The 23,865-nt window shown below is 42.2% G+C and overlaps 1 protein-coding gene across 13 annotated transcripts in view; it reads left to right on the forward strand.

Annotated features, from left to right (window-relative positions):
* Nucleotides 1-4,352: 4,352 nt before the first annotated feature.
* Nucleotides 4,353-23,865, forward strand: part of LOC126917233 (metabotropic glutamate receptor) — a 34,656-nt gene continuing 15,143 nt past the window's right edge. The window contains exons 1-6 of one of the 13 annotated variants that reach the window (XM_050723913.1): nucleotides 4,354-5,012; nucleotides 7,950-8,412; nucleotides 8,846-10,165; nucleotides 18,244-18,391; nucleotides 18,474-19,589; nucleotides 19,962-20,770. In XM_050723913.1, coding sequence (XP_050579870.1) covers nucleotides 19,042-19,589; nucleotides 19,962-20,770 — 1,357 coding nt within the window. In that variant the 5' untranslated portion in view covers nucleotides 4,354-5,012; nucleotides 7,950-8,412; nucleotides 8,846-10,165; nucleotides 18,244-18,391; nucleotides 18,474-19,041. Of the gene's footprint in view, nucleotides 5,017-7,949; nucleotides 8,413-8,845; nucleotides 10,166-16,916; nucleotides 17,385-18,228; nucleotides 18,396-18,473; nucleotides 19,590-19,961; nucleotides 20,771-23,865 lie in introns of those variants that run through there. The other 12 variants (XM_050723912.1, XM_050723914.1, XM_050723923.1 and 9 more) reach the window with 12 other exon arrangements.

The following is a 23,865-nucleotide window of genomic DNA, read 5'->3' on the forward strand; positions in this document are numbered from 1 at the left end:
GCTAGCGAATGGCCGCGTGGAATAAGGGGAAAGGCAACCGGAAAGAAAATAAATCGTTCGCGAAATACATGACCCCTGCGATTACGTGGAATGGGGGCCACCAATGTGTACGAATTAGTGCACGCTAAGTTAAAACAAACTGGTGAAATTCGTCGAGTCAGGGGAACGATTGATTAATAACCTGGCGCAGCTGTTCATGGGTATTCGCTCGGCGAAAAACCGCTCTCGCGTAAAGAGACCGTGAAAGATTGGTAAAGTTTGCGGAAACGAGGTGGCCGAAACGAAACTTCGGCTATGCGAATTCGTTCTGCAAGGATGAAAATTTAATATCGATTAGAGAGACCAGATGTAGATGCTTACCCATATGAAGAAAAAAAAAGGTCCGTGCGACGTCTTTCATTGTCTGATCGTCAACAAGGCCCAAACACCGTTAGAGAAACCCTCGATAAACCTAAGGCCCCGCAATAAACCGAGTCTTATTAGCTTTCAGGAATCTTTAATCCTGCAAGTATTTTCGGTTTATAGCTGGCACATAAAACGGTCCTTAGGTCTATTGTACATTCTTAGAAATTACGGAGAATGTCTAACGGGAAAAGCCGATTAGTTGTCTAACGGAAAAGCTGGTTTTTTCCATAAACAGTGTCGCCCGTGAACCACGTTGGTAGGAGGCTTCTTCCTCCTATCTTCATTCCCAACATTGCTCTCACTTTCCACCCTGGTACGTCAGAAACGAAGATATACGAAGGGACCTGGGAATGCCAATGGTCAAGGAAGAAATTAGCAGATACTCCGAGAAATACAAATCAAGAATAGCAACACACATAAACCGGCTAGCTGCGGAAACATACAAAACCATAAATATGGACAGAAGACTAAAAAGGAAGCACCCAGCAGACCTTATAAAGGACATAACCTAAGAAACACGAGGATGGTACCCCGCTGGGGGTAGCCACCAACATGCTAATTTAACCGTTAAAAAATTCCACCAAATGTCCAAATTGGACAAATTGTGAATTTTAATAAATAAATAAAAAAAAAAAAAAACTGTCCACCTAAAAATGTGAGCAACTGACTGTTCTTCCACTGACCCTCATTCTACTAAGTTGTTGGAAAATACATAATTTACAACACTGTTAATCACAGAGTTATATCATTTCAACCAGCCCTATTATCTCAACGGAAATCAGGGGATCGATCTACTCGCGGTGTCGATTCGCAGAATCGTAACGGGAATTTACGACTCCCGTTGACGCGCTTCCTCGTGAACGCGTCTCCCCGCGATTGGTCGAATTTACAGGATTACTTCATAAAAATGGGTAAAATATTTATGAACAGTAGATAGTAGAGTATTATTAATTAGATTATTATCGTTAATTAATTAATTAATTAATGGAAATAATCATTATTACTCTCATGGTTAATTTTTATTGTCTATGAAACGGTTAAGGCAGGGGAAAATGCGGGTAAATGGAATATATTTAATTCGATATATTCTCATAAATATGAAAGATATTAAAGTATAAATGTTAAACATGTTAAAACATTTAAGATATTATAACTGACTAAATAATCGTATCTTACTTAGATTATTATCCTTATTATTAATTAGATTATTATCGTTAATTAATTAATTAATTAATGGAAATAATCATTATTACTCTCATGGTTAATTTTTATTGTCTATGAAACGGTTAAGGCAGGGGAAAATGCGGGTAAATGGAATATATTTAATTCGATATATTCTCATAAATATGAAAGATATTAAAGTATAAATGTTAAACATGTTAAAACATTTAAGATATTATAACTGACTAAATAATCGTATCTTACTTAGATTATTATCCTTATTATTAATTAGATTATTATCGTTAATTAATTAATTAATTAATAGAAATAATCATTATTACTCTCATGGTTAATTTTTATTGTCTATGAAACGGTTAAGGCAGGGGAAAATGCGGGTAAATGGAATATATTTAATTCGATATATTCTCATAAATATGAAAGATATTAAAGTATAAATGTTAAACATGTTAAAACATTTAAGATATTATAACTGACTAAATAATCGTATCTTACTTTATGATACTAAGATTTTATCTACTTTGATAGAGTACTTTGATAATTATTAATAACGTTCCATGGTAACGTTATCGGTAATGTTTCAATAAAATGTTAGTAATGTACTATTAGCAACTACGTTACCGAAATTTTTCAATCTAACGTATCTAATCTTATCCCGATATTTTCGCACGAAAAACCTGCCATTTCATCTCTTTCAGAATATTCCATTGATTTTACGAATGCTTTCTCTCTCTCTACGCGTCTAATAATAATTTCATTGCTAATTTCCGCATCGTTTAAGGAGATTGTTCGAATCCCGGGCGGACGTTGAAGGAGCTGGACCGGAATATCCGGCGAATTAGAGGAGCCGAGCTGGCAGTGCCAGACCGAGGATTTCATTTTAATTAATGCATCGTGCCGTCGTTGTCAAACTTTTTGACGTGCCATCGTGAAAGCTGCACCGCGTTTAAGGTATTATTTCCAACGCAGTTTATCCCGGCTACAGAATAAATCCTGCAGGCGACGCGACGCTTCTCTCGACATGTCACGTGTAAGGCGCTGTTTAAGCTATCGCGCGTGCAAACGGCCCGGAAGGCACCAACCAAGGACAGAATCGTGTATAGCTTCTTTTGTGTTCATCCATCTTAGAAAAACCTGCAAACAAGATCGAATGCCGTTCCGAGACAGATTTATTAGTGCTTTTGTTACTTTCATCGTTCTTTATCGTCGTTTCTGTGGGAAACCATTCGCGGATTGTTCCAGGAAAACGGACGATTATATTGAAAATTGTTGACAGATTTTTTGAGAACTCGACCGTAATTTCTCGTAGTTGTGTCGAAATGTAACTAATGTTCCTTGATCGACGATGGCCATTTCGGTTCAACCATCGTACGATTCGATCCTCTCGACTTCCGACCGCGAGTGCACCTAAAGAGACGCTACTCGTGGTTCGATCGAGCACGCGAGAAAATTTACACCGAGCAATGTTTGTTACTGATGCACGAACTGAGAATTTCCGAAAGACCACTACTCCTTCTTCCTTCTGTGCCACGAAGAAACGCGTCGAGCGTAAAAATAACTCGGTGTAACCCTTTCGAGGCCCGATCGAGCGCCGTTTTAGAAACAAAATATACAACGTTTTATTCGCAGCTTTTTTACGATCTTTAAAGCTAACGACTTTTTTTTTTTTAAATTTTCCATTGGCGCTGTGCGGCGCGGCGTCCAAAGACGTCTCGAGGACGTCTGTATTTTTGAGACAGTACACGCGATCGCGATCGATCCGGTCTGTTTGCTCGTTCCAGACGAGAATCCATCGTGTCTCGTGAATTACGCCGTGTTACTATAATTTGCAGGCGCACGTGACGCACTCGTCATCACCGAAGCGATGATTGTTGTAATATTGTTACAGCGGCGAGTTAACACGGTGTTCAAACACGGCACGTCTGCTGTGATGAGTGTTCAATTTGCTGAATTAATTATTATCGGTAGTGCGGGGGCTTATGTGTATGACCAAGAGGTGTTTGCAAGGTGAACTCGCGTTTCTTTTCTTCGTTACGTTACCTCGTGTCGCATCTTTGGTTCGATTTCTCCTGTAAGTCGATTCGAAAGGTTTACAATGGGTTTGCGTTATTATCGAGGGAATTTACATAGAAAGATAAACTTATATTATTCTGTGCCGTAAAACGCGTTAACCCTTGAAAACTATTGTTAGAAAGGAATTTGACCTTAATACAATTTTATTTTTATTTTAGAAATCGATAGAGTCAAATAAATGCAAATCGATATTAAATGAGAAGTAGAAAAGATGATTGGAAATAACATTGCTACGATATCATTAGCGAAAGATGATGTCAAAAGAAAACTCGCATAACGCAAAACGTTACCAAAAACAACGTAGCAATGTCCAAGAGTTAAATTTGACTTGATAAACCTTGAAACATTCGAAACGAACGATTCTAATCTGTAAAACGACTTGAACATAGGAACGACGCCAATTTCTACGCAAATTACCTTTAATACGTTCCAAGTGACCACGACGGAAACGTTTGAAACTGCAAGCAACGTAACGTCACGCGGAAAATCGAAAAGTCACGGGAAATTCGGGGATGCGAGAAGGTGACGGAATATCGAGTTGGAAAAGGAAGAAACGAAACGCATATATAGCAGCTCGATGGATCGCCGAATGGGGGAAAGAGGGGTGCACGGTGGTGGTGAGGGTAGTAGAGACAGAGAAGGGAAGAGAGAGCGCGCGCGCGAGCGAAAGACGAAAAGCAGGCAGGAGATACGGGGCGAAAGCAGTGAGGGTGGTTCGGCCGGCCGGCCAGTCGTGCTGTGGCGGCAACCACGACGCGTAGTCGCTTCGCGTTTACCCGTCATGTTGCCAAACAACCCCCTCGAGAACCCTTTTAACACCTCGATTACCGATTCGCGGAACGGATGAGCTAAGAGGGGAACGAAAGATCGGGTTCAGACCGGGTTGATCGAATCTAGGGCACGATGTGTACGGATCGTTCGAATCTCGGATGCACCTTTCTGGACCAGTATCCTGACCTCCACGCCTAATATCAGCTGGTATAATTCGTCGTCGAGCGGTCGAGTTAGTGGGATCGCCCTGGTTTCGTTTGTTCGAGACGCGTCATCGCGTGGTTTAAGATAAAGTAAGGAATTGGTGCTTGATTTCTCGAGATTTGTGATCTTCCTGTCGGGGGTAAGCAAAAGCATACCCGCAGCAGGGATTTTCGAATCGTTGGTGGTGAATCGAATCTCTGCTACACGTGCAAGGGGTGGTTCGCGAATCGATCTCGGGGGTACAAGTGGTTCTGCTACTGGAAATAGGGAACGTGTTCTCGCGTGAACAGATCGGCAGTAGCTGGTAGTTAATCGCTGAACAGTTTCCCTCCGCCTGGTCGAGGAAAAGCCCTGGATATCTGAGGATCATCCGAAAGGTGGTAAGTAGCAAGGGATCCAAGCGTCGGAAGAAAAAAGGCTTACTAGGTCCGTCAAGGACAAGATATTCGATCGTTGCCACTTTTCTCGCGGCTGCACGTCGCACCGAGGCCGATCCTTGCCACCCGCCTCGGATAACCTTGGTTTACCTAAATCTCTATGTTAGACACAAACCATTCGGACGCGCGCGTTTAACGGGAACCTTTAGCATTCTCTCTCCTTCTCCTTATCTCTCTTTCTACCGCGCTGTTCTTTCATTTCCATGGTATTAGGCGTGACTTTGTTCGACACGACTTGTAAGAAAACGGGGCAAGCCTAAGGATTCACGAAGAATCACAAGGATGATCGATCGACGATCGTGTCTTTGATTTTTCGATATAGGTCGGTAAACGCTTCGGAGGCAATTCGAATAGGAAGAAGCAACGTTTGACCGTGCCGATCGAGCGAAACCGTCATTGATCGAGGGATCGTCGAAGATTCAACCCCTTCCGGCTGATTTCCTTGGCATCTGCATTTGGCTACGATGTAGGGGTGGTAAACACATCGTGCTCCTCTCACTGGGAAGGAATTATCGATTCGATACGCATCATATTTGCACGCGGCGGCGGTCCGGGGCTAATTATTTCCGAACAGAGAGGGAAACCGATGCGGCAGCGGTGGCGAACGTCGCGTCGGGCGTCGTCGTCGACTGCGTGTCGCCAGCGCTTTTTCCGCGCCGCGGAATGAATGAAATAGAGAGATCGTTATTTAGGTCAGCCGACAATTTTCGTACCCAAGGCTTTTAAGCGTCCATCTAAAGAGTTTTCAGACGGGGCACGATAACGCTAACCCGCGCTAAAAAACCCGTGAACAACCGCTATGGATTTCCTCTTCCTCTTTTCTTCTCCTTTTTTTTTCTCCTCTCTTTCGCTCGTTACACATCTGACCGTTCCATGCTGGAATTCTACGAGACTCACCCCTCGGGCCGTAAGTTTAAACTTCTTCCTTTCGCCTGCGCTCGGCACAGAGATCCTTTGAGGGTAGGCGTAAGCGGTGATTGCTCCTCGAATCGAGCCACCGGAGTCGATTCTCTGAAGCTTTTTCCTAGACTGAAACGGAAAAGAGGGGCCCGGCAAGAAGATTCATGTTATTGGTCGGATAGATAATCTTTCTACCTTTCTACTTCGGGTTATATTATGTATATTCTCAATGGAATTAACTCGAGAAGTATCGGGCCGGTCAAAAAGATCGGCCTGGAATTCTTTGATGAGAATTTCCTAGATCTATCACCATACACCATGTATCGCCTACTTTCTTAAACCGTCCCTTCGGTTAATTCACTACAATTTACATAATAATGTCACAATAACGAGTCACTATTAGTATTTATATCGAAAAATAGGGATATCTCAGGGTATTACTCTTGCAGTACTATATTTGTTCATAATTCCTCTAACGTTATATTAGCTAACTGCATCTTAATTAACAAACGTATTATACGACGTCTGAATAAGATTTGTCTGAATTTTGCCTACAAGAATTTCCGATTTTACTGTTTCTATAGTCTGTTGTGTTGCGAAATGTTATTTTCTTAAAATTCGTCAGTTTTATCATTCTACGCGATGGAGGAATACAATTTTATTAGCGTAACAATTGCGTTAAGTGTTTCCAAATAACCTTGATCTTTCCATGCCAGAAAATGACCAGAAAACCTAAATAAAAAGAGTTATCTCTCAAATCTCGTTTAGATAAGCTATGTTATCTAAATTCAAGCAACTTAATGTCACTTAACTGGTATGAATCAGTTATTTACTTAATCTGAAATATCTTTTCAAGTGCAGTTAAGGTGTGTCCAAACTATTTCTCGACTTCAAAGGAACAATAACTGTTGCGTAACATAATGTGAGCTTTTCTTTCATGTACCATCTTCACAGATACCCATAATTACCCATATTTATTATTATTATATATTATTATATTTATATTATTATATTTATATTATTAATATTTATATTATATAATTTATTATTATATATTATTAATTTAAATACCCATCCCCGTAGCCAAATTTCGAAAATTGCACGATTTCTAGATAAATCGAGACACGAATGTTAGGTTTAAAGAATTCGACAGTCCGAAATCATTTCATCGGAACGTGTGCCGTAAAAATCAAATGAAAACTAACTTTGATAGTCGTTGCCACCTAAAATCACCGGTTGGTCGTGAAAGGAGCATTCGATGTCGTGATTACGTATACTTGGCGTCTAAACTAGCATCGGATGGCAAACGATCGTAAGTACCCCTCGACGATGAAACGCGGGCTTTTCGTTACAGTCTTTCATCGAATGTCGTGCTGATCGATCAGCCTTCTAATGAGCTCTTACCAAGGATAATAAGAAAAATTTACTGGGATTCGCCGATGCGAATAATAATAACAACAATGCTAATAATAATCGTAATAATGAAAGAAAAAGGAAGAAAAGAATGAAACTGCATGGCGAGTTTCGAGATCGAGAGGCAGGCAAGAAGAGACAAAGAAGGAGAGACAGTAAGAAAGACAGAGACCTTGTCCCGATGACGCAGAGACTGATAAAATAGTAACAAGGCCGGCAATAAAGAGGATACTGGCGAAGAAAGGGAGTCGTTTTCAGGAAGGCGAACAGGATGCTGTGATCGAGAAGGGGGGAAAGAAGGAACCTAAGAGGAACATCGGGAAGAGTGGAAAGTTTCCGGAACCGAAGGGAGATAAAGGGATAGGTCCTAGTGGTGGAGGGACAATTGGGGAGAGAAAAGTAATCTCGGCGACCACAAAAGGGGGTGAAATAAGTATCCGCAGGCAGTAACGTCGGTAGAGAGATAGATAGATAGATAGATAGATACGTACATACATAGAGAGAGAGGGGGGGAGGGGGGAGGAAAGGAAGAGGAGGGTGATATTGATTTGTTTTTATTGCTCGCAGACACGCGATAACCGTGGCCAAATGTGTGTCAGAAGGCGACGAGTGAACAAAATTTCTCGAGGGCGACCCTGAAAACGAGGAGGTGTCGCTCGCTAGGAGCTGGAGGTTGGTGAACGGAGAAACAATTCCGACGTTCTTACGAATGGCGAAACGGTGGAGAAACGGAGCTAGAAATATAGAGAGCTGATAAACGAGTGGCACGTCGATCGAGACGATTATTACGAAAGATAAGGTCGTCACAAGTCGAAGACTCGATTGCACGAATAATGAGAACGAAGCTGAGGGGCGGTATAGCGGTGCTATTGATTCGCTATCGTAAGGCAAACAGACCACAGACGCGTCGAGGAGATCCGTCTCCTCGCGGATACAGCCTTTCCAGTTTCGTCCGCTAAACACCGTTACCACGTTCGATGCTGGATTAACGGCATTCTAGCAATTGCTCGGATTCTAGACCGTGTTACAGGTAACCATCGCAATTCATGGACTGACTATCTTGGTACGTTCTGTAGCTCGATTACCGTACCATCGTTTCCGTTTGGAATCTAACCGTCACAGCATCGTCGCCGGGCTTTAATATCGCGTTCGAGAAACGACGTTTCGTCCGCTGTTTTTTTTAACCGATGTCTGGGAATGCCTGGCACCATCTCATCGGGGTCTCGAGATTGAAATAACCGCGACGAATCTTAACCGCGTTATACGGAATCCAGGCAGCGGATTCGATATCGATTCGCGAGTTGCAGAGCGATTGGGGAATTGGATCGGCTAATCCGAAAACTTTGCTCCATCTAGCGTCGATCGAAAGTCTTTGGTCCGCTTTACGATAGAATCCCGTTGCTGTAGCGTCGCGAAAGCCTTCCAATTAGAAGTCGGTGCGATCATAGTTCTACCATTTCCAGATCAGTTTCCCTATGCGCTTGTTATATCGGATCTCAACAGGCCACTATTCCTTCTCGTCGACGACTCAATCCATCAGGGATTAAGAAAACGTGAAATTAGTGGTAGAATCCATTTATATTCTCTTCCGAGTCCGCTCGGTGAAATCATCTCCCGGCACACGCGTCCAATTTCTTCGTGTTCCAAAAATACGTGCACCGAAGGCGTAGCGACATCCTTCGAGTCGAAAGAGTACCGTCAAGCGGTAAAACGCTCGAATTAAACGGGATAACGAAATCCAAATACCACGAACGTACAAATAGACGATGAGAGATAGAGTGACCAAAAGGGTGAAAAAGCGACTTTAATGAAGGAGACAGTGAGTGGAGCGAGTGGAAACAAAGAAGAGGGTGGTCTTTCCTGTAACGGACTGTGAGCCGTCCAATGGATGAGCGACGTCGAATCGCGTGGATGACAACGCGATTCATAAACGCGCGCGTACGAAAAGCCGAGGTTAAGCGTTGGCGAAACATACTGACGACGCGACATCGTAAGCGGGGGTGAGTCTCTAAATGAACAGCAGCGGCGCCTTCGTCGACGAGTGGAAGAAACGAAAAGTCGAGTAGTGGCAGAGAGCTTCGGATACTTCAAAGAAAAAAGGGGTGAGACAGAGGAAGACGAATGTGAAACAGAACGAGAAAAAGGAAGTGTAAGGGATAGAAAGAGAGGGAAAGAGTAGAGGCAGGTGGAGGGGAGCGGCAAGGAACGTGGCATGAATTAGAACTCATTTGGTAAAGTGTTGCGCGTGTAGCGAGTTTTGAAGAGGACGTTGTCGGGGGTGGTTCAACGTCGGTGGCCTAGTGAAGGAGGAGGTTGCTGTATTAAAGGCGGGGAGGGTTGCCGAGTGCAGAGAGCGAGGGTGGCGGAACTAAAAGCGAAAACGAGGATGAGGAGAAATAGTGAGCGTGATATGAGAAAAGGAGGAGGGTTGGGGTGGAGCTGAGAGGGGGATAGAGCGAGAGAAACAGAGCGACAGGGGGAAAAGGGAAGAGAGAAGAGAGAAAAAGGTGAAGGTGCTGGACCGTATCGCGGAAACTCGAATCTTCCTGGCAAGTTGAAGGTACAAAAGAGGGAGAGGCAGAGTGAATCAGACGTAGCGACCGGGCAATACAGGAGAAGTGGGAAAAAAGGAAGAGAAGAAATCAGAGGAAGAAAGAGGAACGGAGAAAAAGAGCGGGGTGGCGTGGAAAGGTTGGCGAAGAAACAGAGGAATAGCACTTTGCTGGTTCTCGCTTCACGCTCAAAGAAAACGGGTCGACTTGTCGAGCTTGTACGACTACCGAGTAAGTAATACCCTTTAATCAACGACTGGGAGAGGAAGACCGGAAAGTTTATATTTGGAATCGGCTACCGTGGATCTGCACAGGGTGCGCGAAAAGTACGGTCGTCGAACTTGAGAGCTGGCTGCTTCACGAAGAAAATGATGTTTTTCGTCTGGAGAAACATGCAGTGAAACTCCATTTATCTGAACTCCATTTATTGGAACGAAATATCAGATACTGCCCGGTTAAACTAATTCCTGCTCATTGACTCCACTTATCTGAATGCAGAGTTCTACTATATAACAGAATTTTTATTATACAAACTTTATTTATTTCAACAAAATTTTAATTAGCGTCCGATTAAATAAACTCCAGCTGATCGAAATCCACTTATCTAAAAGTGAACTCTTTCGAAAAATTGCAATTATGGGGAATCAGTGAAACTTCTATTATATGAATTCCAATTATATGAACTGTTTGAATCCCCTGACTATCTGAATCCATCGATGGATTCAGATAAATGGAATTCTGCCGTAAATCGAACGTGTACATACGATTTCGAGCGGTCGAGTCGACACGAATTGCCATTTAACCCACTCTAGGCCGATCTCCAGCTAAAAGACAATCTTCAGAAACCGACATATCCATGTTCTTCTGCTCTTGTTTACGTACTATTCGCTTTTCTCTCTATCTTACAGTCATTAATCACTTTTCAATTTCACGCAATTTTTAATTTCACTCTTACACTCTTTTCGCGCGATCTTATACTTCCAACTGTTTTCATAATTGACTGATAACGATTACCGATAAAGAATTCCCTTACATTGACGCACATGGTGCGTCACTAGTTTCGAAACTGTTAACAATCTAGTGGTTCAATAATCGCGAACCGAGCTCGAGCCAGACTTTATATGCAACAGACACCTGTCTGATGTTTATCGAGCAACGACTTAAAACCGTTCTGCTTTACGCAGCCCAATTATTCACGGTACGTGAGCGAATTAGCAAATTTCTAGCGGCGAACGAGACGGGCTGTTCATTTAGATTCTCGAGCAACAGATTTCTTTTATTTCATACGTTCGTTCGAGTTAATTCATATCCTTTCTAACATATCGGAGGAAAACGGACAAACAATTTGAAGATGTTCCAATAGAGTACGATCTCACAGAGATTTCAAACATTAGGTATAGTATATTATTACACGTAACTAGGACAGTTTTGTCGGTGATTCTAATAGAGCTTGTTAGCTATTCGATGCAGGCATTATAATTTCAGACGGTCTATCCAGGTCTACAGGATACAGAACCGGGAACAAGCCTCAAGAATATCAAATCACGGAAAACCCGATTTACTTTATGCAATATACAGATTCTCCGACGCTGAGAGGTAAAACCAGCGAGTCTAAGGAATATTTAATTCTGCGCATTTCAGCCATGAAAGCGGCTGCTAATCCTCAAACGATCTTTCGTCAGGAGCTCCATTGAAAATTCGATGCCGGCTATTTCGCACGCCCTGCGCTTCGAATAGAAAATGCTACTTCCGTAGACGTTCTTCCGTGGACGCTCTACAGGGGTTAAAGATAAAAGTTGTAAAATAAAGCGACGATGACGAGACGGCAATCGACCCTCTTATAAATTGCAACTTTTTGTCGAATTTAAAAGGTTATATTGAAATCTTTGTTACGTTATTACGGCAACTGATAATAGGTGATCGAAGATCTGTCTCAAACTAATGGAAACACATGAATTTTATTAAACGAATAGAGCAGTCGATGTAAGCAAGTAAAACTATGATTTCCGAAAGTATTTGTACACTATTATCATCATTATTTACCGAAAAAATATCTACACATAATAAAAAATTAGTAGGTAGCATGAATACAAGTTTTAATGATAGTAACAATTTCGAATCTTGTTTCATGTTTACGACATCCGATAAAGACGACATGTATCAAGAATCGTTGATATTTCAACGAGGGGGAGATCAGAGACACGCGCCTTGATCTCTGAAAAATTTGACCGACAAGCACGAGATTGTACAAAAGGGGATGTTTTTCCGTAAAAACGTTAAGAGAACTTTTCTAGAAGAACTTTTCTAAAAGCTGGAGCGACGCTGAACCGAGAAAAAGCAATACGGTTGCGATAGCGTAGGAAATGCGAAATTATTTGTTCTTTCCCCCTTTCTCACTCGGTGAAATCGTTGCAATTGTGTTGTAGAGGGGCGTAAACGCCAGAATTGCCGGAAACAATGCTTTGCGAGACAACAATGCTTTCGCTTGCTTCCAACTATCTTTTGAAGGAAACTAATTCGACCAAGGAACAACGGAGAATAGTTAAAAAGGACAGACAGGATGATGCTACGCGATTATTGTAACGAACAGGGGTTCTCTTTTGAACTTGCTGAGAGATTCCTCATTTAGAGAGAAGTAAAACTATTCTTCGACTCTGCAGGTCTAGATACCTGTAAATTCACGAGTAATTCAACCTTGAAGCGCTTCTATAGAGATTATTATAATACGTTATGTATAGTTGTCTTGATATTTATCTCATGTTTGAATTAACAATCACCTCGTTTCGAGTGGTTAAATAGCATATCCACGAAATTGGGAATAAATAAGTTTAGCATGAAATTTATCGCGTTTACCAAGTGTACTATTTCCATTACTGCGTGTACACACTCACGCTCAGAACTGATGCTCTTAAATGCCTTATCTACCATTCTGAAACATCCGGATGAATATCAAAGTGACAAATCCAACATTTCACCTTTCGATCCTTTCGATCAAACAAATACAAAATTCCATCGCTACTCTTTTACCTTAATTGATTTTATAAATCGTCTGCGTTAAATTATCGATCTTTCCTAATTAACACTTCCGTCTAAGATTGTAACAGCCATATCTAATCGCGTGATATCCAGAGATTTGAACTAATATTTTCTGGACGTTAAATTACTCAGTGTGCAACGTGACATGAAAATTCGTTACTCCTCGCTTCGATCGAACCAATTTGAAATTCCATCGTAATCCACGACTTTTTCGTCCGGTTTCGCAAAACTTGTTGAACTCTGCTCCTTGTAGTTGCCGAGTATCCGTTCACCACGATGCGACGCGACGTTCTATTGCATATATCGAACCTGTGTATCCGGTTTTCGGACTAATAATTTTGCGGGTAACTTCCGGCCCGTGATTGCCCGGGAAACTACTAATGCGCGCACGTCCTACATATACACATATGTGAACATAAATGTATACACAGACGATAGCGGATCGAACGTTTCCGTAGTCGGCCTCGAAGATACACGCGAGCAATCGAGATTGCTTTTCGCGAGAAATCTTTTTCCCCACCTCTCTATCTGGGTCTCTCTTGCACAGCTCGGGAAAGAACATCTGGCGACCTATCTTTTCGTGATACAGGCAACGAAGGAAATTGTTCGGAAATTCGTGGAAGGAAACTAAGAAAATAATGGACATCGAATCGGAGGGCGAACTTGTACTTAACCCATTAAGGACCAAGTGCACGAATAATACGTAAAAGTTGTATAAACGTAACGTTATTGGAAAACGTAAGTGAAGTAATTTATATATTGCTTCGTTAAACCACAGTACGATAATCTAAATGATTACAACGATCTAAATAATTACAAATATGTAAAATATACTCCGAATATAATTCGAGACGACGTTAAAGAACAGAACTTGATGACCTGAATTGTGTAGGAAAAAGTTATATCGTAGAATTAACGCAACACTGATCCTTAATAGGTTGAGGTTAAATACACGTTTCTTATATCTACTCTGCTATAATGTGTTCAAGAATGCGGAATACATCGTTCGTTTTGTAAACACGGAAGGTTCACTCGCAATTACAAGTACTGGATACGCATATTTTTATTTCGTTCTTTTTTTCCAATTCTTAAATTTTAGTCTTCCTAGCTTGGGAAACGAAAGGTGGAACAACGAGCAATTATTTCGAGCTATTTCGACAAATTTTTCACATGGTATCGCTCTAATCTATCTCGTGTCCCGACGAATAGCCTGAATCTCGGCACACCCCGAGATTTGTCCTACCCAAAATCGCGTTGTCTCGATCTGTTCGAAATTAGTTGGCAATTTAACCAAGGGATTCTACGCGAAAATACAGCTATTCTATGGTTCGCATACATCGGTCCGAATTACACTGGACTGTTTCTCAACGCACGTCAAAGTAATTTTTTGGCCATAAAGAACTTTGAAGTCACTATGTATTGCGACCGATCTCTCAACATTTTTAAAGAAAAATTCAAGCGGATACCGTACCATGTTAAATCAGGCCCTCGTCGTGCGCGATGAACGTGTTGAAAACACACAAATTTCTCTGTTAAAGTACAAATTTGTTCATAGCTCCCCCAAATGAAAGATTTGATCATTTATACCGTTTTTCTTCGTTTGTGCCAACCGCTTCACGGATCTCTACAAGAATGTAAACCGTAGCGTTTTACTTCTCTAAATAAAATTTGCGGCGAATTTTCGTCGAAGATTTCGTTATTAAGAAAGAAAGGGTTTTCGAGCTTTTGGAGAAGGGAGGGGGAAAGAAAATCGATGTATCCAAATTGAAAGGGCGGGATAGGCGCGAATATCGGAGGCAGCTGGAATCGTGAAAGCTTCGGGTAAATATCCCGAGTGGTTGCGAACTGCACCTACGCTTGGTCGATACTCTAAACGGGGAAAACGGGAAGATACTCCCTTTTTATTTAAAGCCAGCGAGACAGACGCAAACAGGAAAAAAGGGAGGTGGATGGATGGGTAGAGAATGAGGTGTATAGATGGTGGAGGTTCCGTGCGAGGAGAAAGTACATCGAGCGAATCGGGATACGAAAACACGCGTGTGAATATTCAACCTCCGGAATATTCAACGGAGAGAAAAGAAAAAAGAGGAGAGAGGGCGAGGGTTGAGGAAGTCCAGCCTCCCTTTCGACCGTGACACACACAGTTTGAAATTTCCAGCCGGTCTCTATGTGGAAGGGCCAAAGGTAGTCGGTGGAAAATGGTTCCTTCCTCTTTCGTTCGAGATATACTGAAATGGGGTGGAGCAAATGATTTTGTATGAAAGGGAACGATTTTGAAAATTGCGATAAAATGTCGCGTTGAAAGTATGCATTCTATAATTCGTTATAAATGAAAATTATTTCAAATTTTCAAATTTCACTATTTATCACGCCACTGGTAACGAGTTAAATAGCCTATTTTCAAGCTACTAGATTACTTAAAATTTGTCCATAACTGAATTTGACGAATTACAGTGCAAATAGCTTAGTTAGATCGAAATATCCTCTTAACGTAAATAACTTTACCACGATGATTGAAAGTACCATTGCTACGAAAGAAAAACGAGAAGAAGATGTCTCTCGCACGAAGGTATAGAGAATCTTTCCCTGAAAGATTAATAAGAGTTTACCATTCACGTAAGATAAAGGATGAGAGATAAATGGTCCGTTCTTCTAGCTCTCCTTGGGTTCTTCATAGATAAGAATGTCGCTCAGGTGGTTTAGAGTCTAGAGGGATCGTGTGTGTTAGTCGTACCGGTGACAGAAGTGGGCCGTGCGCGAGCGGTTAACAAAGAGCGTCGGTGGCTCGAAGAAATGGAGGATGGCACTTGCCGGAGAACTGGAAGCCTGTTTGCATAAAACTCCCATTTACTTCGTGAATTCCAGTGCGCGCGCATTCGCGACGTGACAAATTTTCGATATGCACGCTTCTATTTGGACGTCCATCCCGTGGCTAAAAGTACAGCCCCTGTACTTCTCTCTGAACCCTGAAAATGCGCGGCTGCTGCGCCGTGGCCGTTTCCCTCAAAGCGACCCGAAAGCATCCAGATAAAGCGTATCGTTGCTGCTTTTGATTCGTTGTTTTCTTTTGCCTTCTTTCCTTTTCTCCTTTTTATCTTTTTTATTCGATCGATGAAACGCAAAGTTCGTTGAGCGTTGATTTTTCAAGGTATTAAATGGGATAGACCGACGGGGAATTCTTTTGGTTCTGAATGTTTCGAGCGATAAAGAAAATTGAAGCTTGTTATTTCGACAGATTTGGAAGGTCCAGTGTTAAGTATACTGGCAGAGTCTGAGGGAAGGAGTGTCATTTCTAAAATCGAAGAATAAAAACTGGATCGAGGTTACTTCGCGCGAACTGAAGTCTTCTACATACAATGTATTCGTCTGGAAAGTCGGCGCCACATGGCTTAGAGTGCAAGCGCTTATGATGCTTGTTCACCGTCGGTAGACCATCCAGCGACCTCGATGAAACTTGTACTTGAACTCTTCGATCTTACGCTTCCCTTATAACTTTTCACTATTTTCCTGGGCTATACAACTAAAACATACGCTATAACTGCGAACAAGTTACATATACGATACGTTACTAACACTATTCTACATGATAAACGTTATCGATATTCCAACTACTGGATTATGTAATTATCGAAAAGTTGAAAAAATGCCTTATTAGATACACGCTAGAAAACAATGCAATAGTATTATACGTTTAATCTTGATCTCTTGATGGGTGGCCGAAAATTTCTAGGAGGTCGATCGATTTTCATTCCTTTCAATTAGTCAGAAATAAATAAACATTCCTCGACGAACAACTGTAATATTAGTCAAACTTCTCTGAAAGTCTTACTCGGAGAACAAGATGGAGAGCCACGGGGAAGACAATACCGGGGAAAAAGTGGTAATTGGTAAACCGTGCGATTCGAACAAGACGAAGTGCGGGCAGCTGGGTGAGCGAGGTAAGGAGTAAAAAAAAGTGGTGGGAGGGCTTTCGAATTTAAAGCCGGGAGCACGGTCACGCTTGTTAGAGTTCCGTGAAATTAAGTCCGCTTAACGAGTACGTAGCCGGGGAAATTTAACGAGCCCGAGCCATGCAATGTCGAGCCGGAGAATTTTCGCAGCCACTGCGATGGCTGCGAGCGACGCGCTCGCCGAGTCTCTTGCTACCCCTCTGTTTCCCGGTAAAAAAGTAAAAGTGAAATCGTCCTAAATAGCAGTCGGCTTGGTTGCGTTGGTCGTCAAGTTAAATCGGTCGAAACGGGACGCGAAAAGTGAGCGTGGGAGATGGAAAGCCGGCGGTTCTGCGGTGATAAAAAAGAAGAAAAAGAGAGACGACGAAAAAACAGGAAGGAAAAAGTAGGAAGAAGGAAAGCGTGTCAGTCGTTGACACGTTCTTTCGCGATCACACGACTGGAACAAAGTTTAAGATAGTAAGGTTGGTAAATCTGTTTTGGAATTTTCCATCGCAGATAGAAGTTCCACGCGATCCTATCTTTCTTGGCTCTGGTCGACTTATTAATACTTTTATCGTCTCCCTGTCGCGATCACAATTCACTGAAAGATTAAGAGAGGATTCGAGAATAAAGGAGCTCGAGATTTCTTCGAAAGTTGTCTTGCAAAGGTCCTTCGTCTTCCTTCGTCGATTTCGCTTCGGCGACGTTCAGTTGTACGTGGGAAACTTACCTTCGAAAACTTCGAATGCATCTGGTTTCTACTCGAAATGAACAGAAAAATCAGTACGTGAACCTGTAACATTCGTATCTTCCAAGGTCGTTTGTTCCTTTCCTCTAGCACTTCTTCTCGATGGGGGTACCATGTACTACGTAACGTTTCAATTAGTTTGTCTAGATCTGAATTTGAAACTTCCGGATATAAGCCGTCTTTTCTCTTTCTGCCTTTTAAGAATTTAAGTATATGATTAACATCGCAGGATCCGTTAAATCTTTTTGTCTAATAATCAAATCCACAATCATTTTCGCACTAGAACTACCAAGACGGTGAAAATTAATAATTCGTAATTTTTCACAAAAATTTCACAGTGTGTTTTTTTATAAAATAGGTATAGGTGGATAAAGACTTGCTTTTTTGCCACTTTGTATAAAAAGTCACCTGTCTACTTATACAATACTTGCTTTCATTTTGATCCTTTCGACAATAATTTTATAAGTATTATAATCATCGATAGTTCTATTGTTAAAAGAAACAATAATTTTACTTGAAAAACAAGAGAAAAGTCGTATCTTACGTCCGGAAGCTCTCATGGTCGTCGTTATACGCGTCCCCTAATGACCTAGGAAAGCAGAAAATGACTTGAACGACGAAGAATCGTCGAAATAGAGTCGTGATGCGTGTCGCGAAATTGATGAAGGAGCACTTTCGCGGGTCGTCTGATCGGAAAATAAAACACATTCGGCTGATGACTTCGGACGATCGATAAACTATGTATGTAGGTACTCCGGTGATCCTCTCCGCTTTCCCTCAAATCCTGACGCACTAATATCGAAATTGCTTACGCGAACTTCAGGCTGAAGGCGAGGAGGATAAACCAAGATTTGAGCCGGGCTTTTTCGGGACGGTGGCTCAGGAACAAAAGGTTGAAGATGCTCGAGGAAACGATGGATGAAATCATAGCTAGGATTACTCTTGATGAAAGCGTATTAACTAAGGAACGTACGAAAGCGATCAGACAACTTTGGATCCGTCTATTTCGCCACTACCAATCATTCCGTATCTAAGGATCGTCCAAGGACTGCCTTTAACGTATAAATAGAAGATGTCCAAATGAAACCTGGTGACCACGGAAGGCCTAAAATCATCGACCTAAGATTTTTCTACAGTGCGCTTGAAGCACGGCAACCTAATCTCGTTAAGTTCCGAGCAATCGATAAATACGTAGAATTTATAGAAACCTTGACCATCCTAATCGAGGAATCGACCTTAAAGAAATATCCAGCTAATCGTAAATCGGACAGAAAACATTCGTCAACGTCATTCAGAAGAAGTTTCTCACGAGAACGCGGCATAAAATGCTTCGATCTTTGAGCAAACAGCAAGCTTCGCGCAACAAGTAGACAAAGTCCAAGCCGGCTAAAATGAGCCAGCCTTTCGTTCAGATGTTGATTCTGCTGCTATCACTGCACCAGCTATCGGTGTTGAGTCAATCGAAGGCGCACAGCGAGCGGGAATCAGTGCTGATCCCTGGCGACATTGTTCTGGGAGGACTGTTTCCGGTGCACGAGAAGGGCGGCGCCTCTTGCGGGCCAAGCGTCTACAATCGAGGCGTGCAACGACTCGAGGCGATGCTGTTTGCCGTGGATCAGATCAACAAAGACAAGAAGATACTTCCAGGCATCACGCTGGGCGTACACATCCTTGACACCTGTGGCAGAGATACGTACGCGCTCAACCAAAGCTTGCATTTTGTTCGAGCATCTCTGTCTAATTTGGATATCAGCGTGCTTGAGTGCGCGGACAAATCCGTGCCCAGGGTGAAGAAGACGGCCAGCGCTGGGCCGATCTTCGGCGTTATCGGAGGTTCCTATAGCTCCGTGTCGTTACAAGTGGCAAATTTGCTGAGGTTGTTTCACATTCCACAGATCTCGCCTGCTTCTACCGCTAAGGCGCTTAGCGATAAGACCAGGTAACTTTGAACTTTCTCTTTTGCAAATTGCGCTAATCGTACCAAGCAAAATTGTTTCGTTCTTTCTATAAGATTTTCTTAGTCGAAAATTTAACCTTTATGTTGCATTATTCATTTTTCTTACGAATGAATTACTTTATAGCAGATACGTTGTAACAATAATTTTTAGTAAAGCGTGGATCCTTTTCTATTTTCGATAAACAGTATACATATGTATATCCTCCAAAAGAACACGACATACATCTGCAAGGTTTTCTCAAGAGACGAATCTCAGGCTTATGCCAAGACATACTATATATCTATCGATATGCATATTTTATGATAATTGTTCCAGAAATAACGAAGAAAATCCACGTTTAATCTCTCCATTAGGTTCGACTATTTCGCGAGGACGGTGCCTCCGGACACATTCCAATCGATCGCGTTGGTGGACGTGGTGAAAAGTGCAAATTGGTCCTATGTCTCGACCGTCTACTCCGAGGGTAGCTACGGAGAATACGGGATCGAGGTGTTCACCAGGGAAGCGACAGAACGTAACGTGTGCATCGCGGTAGCGGCGAAAGTGCCTAGCGCCGCAGACGATCGTGTATTCGACGATATCATCCAGAGACTGAGTAAAAAACCGAATGCCAGAGCTGTAATTCTGTTTACCCGCGCAGAGGACGCTAGAGGAATCCTCGAAGCGGCCAGAAGATCCAACATGACAGCATCCAGTCAACCGTTTCAATGGCTGGCGAGCGATGGCTGGGGTCGTCAAATCAAACTCGTAGAGGGTCTCGAAGAAGAAGCCGAAGGCGCTATCACGGTAGAGCTTCAATCGGAGAACATTCCAGGCTTCGACGAGTACATGGCCTCCTTAACTCCGGACTCGAACCGTCGAAACCCTTGGTTCAGCGAATACTGGGAGGAAGTGTTCGGTTGCGTTCTCAAAAAGAATATCAGACTCGTAGGAAATCAAAATAGCACCATGTGCTCGTTGAAGCTTAGATTGACCTCGGAAACCGGATATGAGCAAGAGTCGAAGGTTCAATTCGTCGTGGATGCCGTGTACGCTTTCGCGTTGGCACTGCACAACCTTCAGAGGGACGTGTGCACGAAAACCAGCGGTTTATGCGCCGCGATGGCGAACTACGACCGAGCCCTATTCTATAGAAACTACCTGCTGAACGTGTCCTTTACAGGTGAGTTTTGAATTACATACTCTGATGCACAAAAGTTACGGCGAACCCAAACGGCCTCCAAAGGCGGAATTCGATATTTTGCACGGCCTTCTGTCACTGCCTCGGGCTTTTCAATGCGCTACAACATATTACTATATTTGAGAATCGTGCATGTATTATACATATATTACGCTTTCATCCCTCATCCTCTTTGGTTCAGCGGTTCACCTCTGATTCCGTATTCCGGTATTCGCGTATTAAATTTTTCCCCTTGCAACAAGGCGAGCAATAAACGCGCGATTCGCGCCAGGCTTTATAACGCGAAACCGATAATATCGACGACCCCGGTGAACAATAAACGCGGTAGAACGAATATATTCACAGCGGCGTGGTTCTGCGAGCCGATATGAAATTTTTCCGACCTTGACGGTTCCTGGCAGCCTGCTTTGAGAACGATGGATAATTCGCGGATAATCGGAGCATTTTGCGCTTGATCGAGTTTTATCGGTTACTTTCCCGGCAACATAGCGGCATTTGCTCATGAGACGGCGAAGGTTTTATGGTTGCCAGTATTCCGTCAATCTGATCGCGATCTTTGGTTTCTCTATTACATGAACTGACATAAAGATAACAAAAACAGTTTTGGATTTAATCCTTGGATAATAATGACCGAATCATTTTACTCATATACATCGACGTTCATAAGTATCAGGATATCTGCTATTACCATACAAATAATTAATAATATGTAATAATTAATCTAGATTATGACGGAAATTGTTAATCTATCGAAAATTTATTGCAACTGTTTGCAAGAGTTAGAGAAGTGCGTTGATCCGCATAATTTCCAGATCTGAATCGCATAGTATTGTTGCGAACAGAATGATAAAATGTATTAGTGCTCAAAGATTTAACGAAATCAGTGATCCATATATCTTACACTATTCTTGTATCAAATCATCCTCTAACCGCACGAAAGCTTGCAAGGATCGTAGAATGGACCAGACTGAATTATTCCAGGCATTTCTCCGGAGACCAATGCATTCCTAGATCGAACACGGAAAGGCCGAACGCGCCGTTCCGTTCATTCTGACCTCGTACCTCGGTCCAGATTTCCTGACATGGGTATGGGCGAAACGAATTTTTGGCGTGGCCGGTGAAAACACGAACTAGAGAATGATGGTTGCGGTGATTTTAGTTGCTTCGTACTTGGAATTGATACGAGCACCGCGATGCCTTGCTCAACGAGGCGAGTGAGAGACGATTCGATTCCAAAGTACGGATCGTGTTAAATTTTTATTCTAAGAGCACACTGTGACAAAGACAGAGGAATGAAAAAAAATAGCAAAAACGAAAGTAGAAAGGGAGTTGATGAGTCGTTCGGAGTCAAAGAATATAAATGAATACATGGTCAAATAATTAACGTTAGCTGTACATAGTGATACTGATAAATATATTTACTGATAACTGTAAATATTTACTGATGATTTATAATTTTAAAATTTAAACTTACATTCTAGAAGCAAATTCTATTAACACGCATGGCTGCTCGTACGATGAACTCCAATAATTTAAAGCGCGCTTTTACGATACATAAAACTTTATTTTATTTCACTATTATTATTTCTTCTGTTTCTTTTCAAAATTCGTCATTAAAAGCCAGAATATTGTATTTATTTGAGTTATGATTAATCGCACTTTCGATTTAACGGACTGTCACTCTAAAGTCAAAAACAGGAACGAAGGTTACAACAGACGAATCTCATCGTGATTTCGTAATTTTTCGCTAGTGTGCGGCCGTGACGCTTGGGTGACAGGCGCGTACGAGGAAAGCGGCAGACAAGTAGAGAGACAGAACAGAGAGGGTTTGATAATACGGAAATGAGGAGAAGAGAGAAAAAGACAGACTGGAAAAAAGGTGGAGGGAGGTAGTATCACAAGGGGATCGTGCTGTATCGATCCTAAATGTGCAGTCCAAGGCCATTGTTTTTTCCCCGTTTATCAAACCAATGCGTGACGAAGGTTTATGTTAAAGATGCATCGGTCTCAAAGAACAAAGTAGGTAATGCGGCAGTTCTCGCGTCTCGACATCCCTTTTTGCGATCTCCCTCGTGTTCAACCTCGTTTCTGCTATAGATTTATGTTCTCCAACCTTTTTTCTATTTTTTTTTATTTTCCTCTTTTTTCTCTCGTACGATCGGACGCGGTGATCGTTCGCGATCAAGTACACGTGCATCACGGTGAGTTCGAACGATATCTCGAGTCAAATCTGTTGGTGGTGCGGCCGGGGCCAACGTTATCGATTCGTTCGGTGGACGTGTGCACGTCGAGGGCGATTTCTACGAAATGACCAGGAAATAATGGCCCGGTTTCGGTGACTTTGCACGTTTTAGATCGATCCGCGCGCGGCGAGCTCTCTCGCCACGGGCGACCGGATGAATCGGAGATTACAACCCGTACCACAAAATGGATCGGAAGAAATTGTATTTTTGTCTCTTGTATTTTCTCTTCTTTCTTTTTTTCTATTTTTTATTTTATTTTATTTTTTTTTTTTTTAATGTGCATGTAAATGAATCTATTACATGTTTTAGAGACTCTCTAACGAGACCGTGAATGCTCGTTCATTTTTAGAGTCAACGATGGGATGCCATAGCGTGTCGATTTTACGATTCGATGCGTATCAGTCATGACTTTGTTGTACGTGCATGGCTGATTTTTAATTGCGTGGCAGTAATTGAGTCAGGAATATAGACTGGTCACCAAGGAGAAATATTATTCCAGTTGTTAGGTGGCAAAGCTGTATGCGGTTGAGTTATGGGCCGAAGGAACAAACGTGTGGTACGTGGGGCACACGCCATAGTCTGACCTAATCTGATACACGCTGATATTACAATTTGCCTCGTGCAGCTAATGAAGGAATGCATTAGGCGTTTCCGCGGCTGATTACCGTTTGCTACCTCTGCTCTACGTAATAAAATTGCGAATTGACTGCTTTGAGCGTTAAAAGCTACCACAATCTTTAATTTCCGTACAACTTGCAGAATTAGCAAAATCTTTATCATGCTTGATGTTTCGCGTTATTTCCCCCGAATCAACTGCTTGCCTTAACCCCTTAC

Source organism: Bombus affinis, chromosome 6, assembly GCF_024516045.1.
Source record: "Bombus affinis isolate iyBomAffi1 chromosome 6, iyBomAffi1.2, whole genome shotgun sequence".
NCBI classification, from domain to species: Eukaryota; Metazoa; Arthropoda; class Insecta; order Hymenoptera; family Apidae; genus Bombus; species Bombus affinis.